This window comes from Dromiciops gliroides, chromosome 2, assembly GCF_019393635.1.
Source record: "Dromiciops gliroides isolate mDroGli1 chromosome 2, mDroGli1.pri, whole genome shotgun sequence".
Lineage (NCBI taxonomy): Eukaryota > Metazoa > Chordata > Mammalia > Microbiotheria > Microbiotheriidae > Dromiciops > Dromiciops gliroides.
This window is the reverse complement of record NC_057862.1, coordinates 236,152,403-236,160,007: the sequence shown is the minus strand read 5'-3', so window position 1 is coordinate 236,160,007 and position 7,605 is coordinate 236,152,403. Positions and strand designations below refer to the sequence as shown.

Below are 7,605 nucleotides of genomic sequence, written 5' to 3'. Positions count from 1 at the left end.
CACTGAATTTTGCATTTAGGGGAGATTTTTCCAGAGGTTATCTCATTTGGGACCCCTGCTTCCTCTCAAAAATCAGTTGAAAAAAATCTTACATAATTTAAGATTATTCGAAAAAAGACCAAAGGCTGGAACTGAAAGGAAACTCTTAAGAGACCAATGTATCAGCCCGAAATGTAAAGAGTTACCCCTCCTGTCTAGGAATGGATCTTTCCAATGACGTGACTTCATTCATGAAATGGCTGAGACTCCGCGGACTCTTTATAAAAGGAGCAGCTTTGCTCTCGTACTCCAACCGCATCTGCAGCAAGCTACGGCGACCGGGATTGAGCAGCTGAGGCGGGGATCGCGCTCATACAAAAGCAAAGCCGACTGCTCGGATCTGTCCCGCCCCCCACAACCCTTCACCGGGTCTTTTACAAATCTCAACCATGATGTACCAGGATTCAACGCCGAATACGAAGCATCCTCCTCCCGATGCAGCAGTGCTTCCCCGGCGGGGGACAGCCTCTCTTATTACCCACTCCCCGCTGACCTCCTTCTCCAGCATGGGCTCTCCTGTCAACTCGCAGTAAGAGAGTCCGCGATGCGAATAACATACAACTCTGGGAACTTTCCTTCTGATCGATATTGGAGGGACTGGAGCGGGGTCGGGGGGATAAGGGAAGGGGTGCTGCCTTCATGCAGAGTGGCAAACCAGGCTGCTACTATTCTTGGGAACTGACAGTATCACAGATATTCAGAGGCAGGCTTGAATGATGAGTTCTGAACGTACACTTAGGGGAAACTGCTTCCCTCTCTTGGCTACACAATTGTCTCTTCTTTTAGAGCCACTCTCCAAGGGAAAGTAGCTTTCTACTTCCTAGAAGCCCTCCTAGCATGTTTCCCACACTATTTACTGCTTATGTCTGATAAGCGTGAGGGGGAAACGTGTCACGGGAAAAAGGCCAATATCGTCCTAGATGATGGAAGGCGTCAGAAAAACAGCTTTCCTTTTGCTTAGATAGATTACTCCCCGAAGCATAGGAGCGGGAGTGGGGGGGGGGGAGGTAGGAGGGGGAGCGGAGTGTGCAAGCGGGAGGGTGTGTAACGGCAGTTTCATTGATAAAAGCGAGGTTCATTGAGGAGACTCCGGAGCGGCGTCTGCGTCAGTGCAGTACGTCAGGGATATTTCTTAACAAACCTCCTTTCATGTGAGTGATGCTGAGGGGGATAACGGGAGCTGTGGCTGCGGGGAGAGAGGAGAGTGGTTTGCAGAACACTTCTGGGGAAATAGGAAGACCCTTTCAAATGGAAATAGAACCATTTTAAGAAAAATATAACAACAGTTCCTGGAGGAGATGGTGTTTTTTTTTTTTCATTGCAGTTGCTGCTGCATGCATTAAGCAGAAAATTCACCTCACCCTCACCTACTTCAGAAACCTGGAGTCCCACTAACGTTAGTTTTTTCTTCATTTTGTTTTAGGATTTCTGCACAGATCTGGCTGTCTCCAGTGCCAACTTTATACCGACTGTGACGGCTATATCGACAAGCCCAGACCTGCAGTGGCTGGTCCAGCCCACTCTCATCTCTTCTGTACGCCCCATCCAGACCAGAGTCCATCCCTATGGAGGTCTCTACTCCTTCAGCTGCTGTTTACTCTAGGGCTGGTATTGTGAAGACTAACAGGAGGCAGAGGGCAAAGCATTGGCAGGAGGGCAAAGTTGAACAGGTGAATATATTTCTGGGTAACCCTTTCATACAAGTGGAGAAGGGTCGTAGGGGTTAATGGGTTGAGTTTAGCTGATGGAAACAGGCAATTCAGGCACACTGAGAAAGCTTGGGCTGGTTCTGAAAAGTCTTCACTCTGAGAGAGTTGACACTCTTAGTTGCATACCACCACTTATCACTTTCCCCCCAGCACAATTTGAATTGTACATGGGTAGCCCACTTTTCAATTATAAGTATGAGGCATTCACAAGGAAAAGAACTCTCCTGGCTCTGATGTAACAGAAGCTGGAGTTTTTCTTTGTTCTCTGGTTAAGGACCTTATTTTATATTCAAGTCACACCCAGTCTGCAACTGCAGGTTAGAAATGGCCTCACCCAAGAGACTATTAGGAGGGGGTGGTGGGGGTGGTGGGGCAGCCACAGGAACAGGTGGGATGGGGAATGGAGGTGCTACTGTAAAAACTAACTCAACATTGATTGTATATTTGTTTGCTTTTTCTAGCTTTCCCCAGAAGAACGAGGAGAAAAGAAGGATCAGGAGAGAAAGGAACAAGATGGCTGCAGCCAAATGTCGTAACAGAAGGAGAGAACTGACTGATACACTCCAAGCGGTAGGTGTCTACTGGGGCCCATTCCTTCAGAAATATTGGGGGGGCCAAGAGAAAATTGACCTATCTACCATGGGACATCAGGGACCTAGTTGAGCTTGATGTCTCATGTTTTCCTTTGTCCTATTGTTACAGGAAACAGACCAACTGGAAGATGAAAAAATCTGCTTTGCAAACTGAGATAGCCAACCTGCTGAAGGAGAAGGAAAAGCTTGAATTCATCCTGGCGGCCCATCGACCTGCCTGCAAAATCCCTGATGATTTGGGCTTCTCAGAAGAAAGGTAACAGCTGCCTCCCTTGACCTCACTGGGGGCATGACTGAGGCTGCAAACCCCAGAATCAGAGGAAGCCTTCTCCTTGCCCCTCCTGCAGGAGACTGAACCCAAAACCCTCTGTGGAGCCAGTCAAGAACATCAACAGTTTTGGAGCTGAAGCTGAGCCCTTTGATGAATTCCTCTTCTCAGCTTCCTCCAGGCCTGGTGGCTTAGAATCTGCTGCCCGTTCAGTACCTGACATGGACCTGGCTGGTTCCTTCTAATGCAGCAGACTGGGAGCCTCTGCATAGCAGTTCCCTGGGCCTTGGGAGTAGCAGCTGACCTAGAGCCACTGTGCACCCCAGTGGTCACCTGCACTGCCTACCTGCACCACCTATACGTCTTCCTTCATCTTCACCTACCCAGAAGCTGATTCCTTCCCTAGCTGTGCAGCGGCTCACCGGAAGGGCAAGCAGTAGCAGCAACGAGCCCTCTTCTGACTCACTCAGCTCCCCAACCCTGTTGGCTTTGTAGCAGGGGAGGTGAGGGTGGAGGTGAGGGTGAGGATAGGTGGCACAGACAAGAGCCCAAGCTGTGTGTTCTGCTGCCGCCGCTACCACCACCACCATCATGCTGGAGCTTTTGCATCACATTACAGAAACAAGAAACGTGTCTTCCCTTCAATGGTTTCTGTAGACCCTGGGAAGGCAAATAAATATCTGTGCGGGAATCTAATCAGGCCATAGACCCTCAAGGACATGGATGATCCATATGTGGACTTGAGTCCTTACCTCTTCCAGAGATGTAGCAAAACGCATGGAGTGTGTATTGTTCCCAGTGACACATCTGAGAGCTGGTAGTTAGTAGCATGTTGAGCCAGGCCTGGGTCTGTGTCTCTTTCTCTTTTTCCTTAGTCTTCTCATAGCAATTAACTAATCTATTGGGTTCATTATTGGAATTAACCCGGTGCTGGATATTTCCAAATTGTATCTAGTGCAGCTGATTTTAACAATAACTACTGTGTTCCTGGCAATAGGTGTGTTCTGATGATTAGAAATGACCAATGTTTAACTAAGAAAGATATGACTTTATTTTCTAGTAGATAGAAATAAATAGCTATATCCATGTACTGTAGTTTTCTTCTACATCAACGTTCATCGTAATGTTACTGATCATGCATTGTTAAGGTGGTCTGAATGTTCGACATTAACAGTTTTCCATGAAAAACGTTTTCATGTGTTTTTAATTTATTTATAAGATGGATTATCAGATATTATATTTTTTATTTTATTTTTTTTACCTTGAGGTCTTTTGACATGTGGAAAGTGAATTTGAATGAAATTTTAAGCATTGTTTGCTTATGTTCAAAGACATTGTCAATAAAAGCATTTAGAGTTGAATGCGACAAATGTTGTAAAGTTCTCTTCTATGACTGGTGAAACTTTGAAGTGTTTTTTCTAATTCCATATTATCAAAGATAATTTCTGATAGCAAAGAAAAAAAAATGTATTTCTTCCATTATTGAGAAATTTAAAGTCTTCCCAGAACTAACTTTTAGAAATATGAACTTAAGGATTGTGTAAAGGTTCTCTAAGCACTTGAGAAAGGTATTACTGGAGGGGCAGTGGATAAAGCACTGGCCCTGGATTTAGGAGGACCCGAGTTCAAATCTGGCCTCAGACACCTGACATTATTAGCTGTGTGACCCTGGGCAAGTCATTTAACCCCCAGTGCCCAGCAAAAAAAAAAAAGAGAGAGAAAGGTCTTACTCCATGGTTATTGCTGGGACAGGTTCTTCATCTAGTTCTCTGTCTCATGGGCATTGAATAGATCATGAGGGGGTAAATCAGTGCAGATTTCAATCTATTTATGCCTAACCTATACATTTGGAGCTGAAAGGGACTTTAGCAGTCATCTAGTCTAACTCCCTCTTTTTGATAAGAAGGCAAATGAGGGCCCAGTAAACTTAAACTTGGGCCCAAGGAGACAAATTGGATAATAATCTCAGGTTCTCTGACTTGAATCCAGTATTTCTTCTCATCTGGCTCTTCTCTTGTCCACACTGTCCTCTCTTGTCCATCTTGATGGCCCACCCAGTGGTTGAAAGCTTACCTTTTGACCTTGCTACATTCCATGGGTGCCAATGGAGTACATAAGGGCTGGCTCTTCTTGTTTACTCTAGCCACATGACTGGTAGGTCTCCTTTCCTGATTACATTTCCTTGAATATTTTTTATCTCACACATACACACAAAATTCTACCTAGTCATAGATTTCATTGAGCTGGATGGGACTTGAGAGATCAATGAGCCAATACTCTCATTTTATAGGTGAGAATGGTTAAATGTCATGCCTGGGGGATCACATAGCTCATGTCTGAGGTGAGAATCAAACCCAAGTCTTTCTAAGTATTATGTCCTATCCACCCCTACCACATGCTTCTAATCGTTTGAATAGGTATAAAAATGCCAAGATGCCATTTTAGTCTGAAAGGGTTCTTTAAGCAATCTCAAAAATAAACCTTAAATAGCATTTATACAAAGTATACATGCCAGTTTCATCCCAAGCTATTCTCATTCTTTATGCTCACATTCCTATAAGATAGGAATGCTAAGAGCAGATTACCATTAATCTTCCCTTTAAAAGATGAAGAAATTGAAGGTGGAAAGAAAATTCAGTGATTTTTTCCTGGTCATACATATTCTTACCACCCATCTTTTCTCCTGGACCAGGGACCTTGACCTCCATAGAGGACTTAAATCTTGTAAGGTTTGGAACTCCTGCTCTGGGCTCCTGGACGAGAACTTCACATGGCCCAATATACCTCTTGCCCTCTTCTCATCAGCTACCTGGCACCGTATGTGTATCTGCATATCCAAGCCCCTAACCCCTTCCATTCTGGAACCATAACCAAATCAAGACTGGAAAGGATGCTCACTTTCCCATTACTGTAACTTTCCAGACTAATTCCCTGGCCACCATTCCCATATATATGTTGTTTTCCCAATAGAATGTAAGCTCTCTGAAGGTAGGTACTATCTTTGCTTATGTGAATGAGATATTTGTGAAGTGCTTTGTAACCTTAAAGTGCTACATAAGTGCTAGATATTATATTATTTATATTAACGCCCCCAGGATGTAGCAGTCTTGGTACAGTTAGTCTTTCTCTACTCTTGAAAGAAAGCAGTACTTCTGGGACCATTATTACAACTATCATAAGTTGGTTACAAACTATTAAAAGTCCTTGAGATTCATGGTTTACTAAAAGAGAAGGGAAAAATCACCTCTGATCAACCAGAAGTTTATCACAAAAAGTAAAAATAATGGTTGTGCATTTAATAAATACAAATATATGCTTCATAAGATCTGTGATTTCTTTTGTACTAATATTCTCAAATTGATGCAGCCTGAAATTCCTAAAGGAAGTAGGAAGGAAAATAAGCATTTATTAAGTACCTACTATGTGTCAGGCCCTGCACTAAGTGTTTTACGAATATTATTTCATTTGGTCCATAAAATAACCCTGTGAAATAGGTACTATTACAGTTATCCCTTCCACATAAGGGATTTTCTCAATCATGGTTTCAATATATTGAGGGTCGACATAAGAAATTAAATGGGAATTTTTGGGGAGTTTTGCAGAAGCTGAAACAACATGAGAAGGCCAGCAGATAACACAGAAAAAGTTCAGAAACTCAGAAATGCGTATTATTATGTATAGTATTGTACAATATAGTTTATGACCAAATAACCCAAATTTTACAATAAGGTACTGTAAACACCCCATAAAAGAAAAGGAAAAAAGAATTTAGACTTCTTTCTCCGGTATGAAGGGAAGACAGAAACATTTTACTTGGATTTTCCAGATCGCTAGGCACCAACACCCTTAACTCCCTAGATATGAAAGAGATAACAATTACAGACGAGGAAAACTAAGGCAGGCAGAGGTTAATTTTCTAAGGGGCTATATGATTTTTAAGTGTCTGAGGCTAGATTTGAATTCAAGTCTTCCTGACTCCAGGAGAAGTACTCTATTATGTCACTGGATGCCTCAGTAGGAATACTTAGTAGGAAGCCTCATTGAATCTGCTGTGGTCCAAAAAACAAAATCACCTACTTGGTGGCCATCCTTCTGAGGATGAGCTTCTCAAATTTAGCTATGCTGCCTTCTCAGGTACAAGAGGTCCATCCCCAGGTGGGGTTCAAAGTTTTTCCAGTTAGGTAGGGACCTTCCAGAGTCTGGGCGTCCTGAGAATCCAGACAGTCAACTGTTCAGACAGTGACAGAGCATTCAAAGAAAGCACCCTTTCAGTTGTGCCAAGTGTATGTGGACTGTTTACTCACCCGGAACAAGTCAGCAAGCCTCTAATAAGTTTTTAGCACAAGATTGGTTATAATCTCAAGGAGGGAACTTGACCTTTGTCACCGTCATCAATGTGGCAAGTTAATCAAACCCTATGTACTTGATCTCACACATGCAAACCACAAATAAAGGAGCAGTGCTGACGATGGCTTCTTCCTTGAGAGTCAGTTCCCTGACTCTTTGGTTATTTAAATATTGAAATCACTATTTTGTTACTGGTCTTCATGCTCAGCAAAACCAGGAGGCTTCATTTAAAACGACACTTCCATTGAGTATGCTATCTTCACTATACTTTCTTCTCCTTCTACTTGTACATTAAAGGGCTCAGCAATCAAGGAAATTGGCTTTAACTTTTTCATATTTAATTATATATGGATAGGGGTGGCTAGGTGGTACAGTGGATAAAGTTCTGGCCCTGGATTCAGGAGGACCTGAATTCAAATCTGGCCTCAGACACTTGACACTAACTAGCTATGTGATCCTGGGCAAGTCACTTAACCCCCATTGTTCCCCCCCCCCAAAAAAAACCCAAAAAAACCCCAAACCAAAAAAAACCCCAAAGAAATATGGGTGGGTTTTTTTTTTTTGGTGAGTTTACTTTGTATTATATAGCTAAATAACATATAAATTTAGAGCTGGAAGGGACCCACAGAGACCCTAGCACAATCGTTCA

General features: G+C 43.1%; 1 protein-coding gene across 1 annotated transcript; it reads left to right on the top strand.

Annotated features, from left to right (window-relative positions):
- The first annotated feature begins 297 nt into the window (after window positions 1–297).
- FOS (Fos proto-oncogene, AP-1 transcription factor subunit) lies at window positions 298–3,973 on the top strand. Its single transcript, XM_043990289.1, is given in 14 exon segments — window positions 298–569; window positions 1,463–1,609; window positions 1,611–1,660; window positions 1,662–1,709; window positions 2,210–2,318; window positions 2,451–2,474; window positions 2,476–2,595; window positions 2,598–2,645; window positions 2,647–2,697; window positions 2,699–2,851; window positions 2,853–2,899; window positions 2,901–2,949; window positions 2,951–3,043; window positions 3,045–3,973. Coding segments are annotated over 14 exon segments (1,140 nt in total). The 5' UTR covers window positions 298–428; the 3' UTR covers window positions 3,105–3,973.
- The last annotated feature ends 3,632 nt before the right edge of the window (window positions 3,974–7,605 follow it).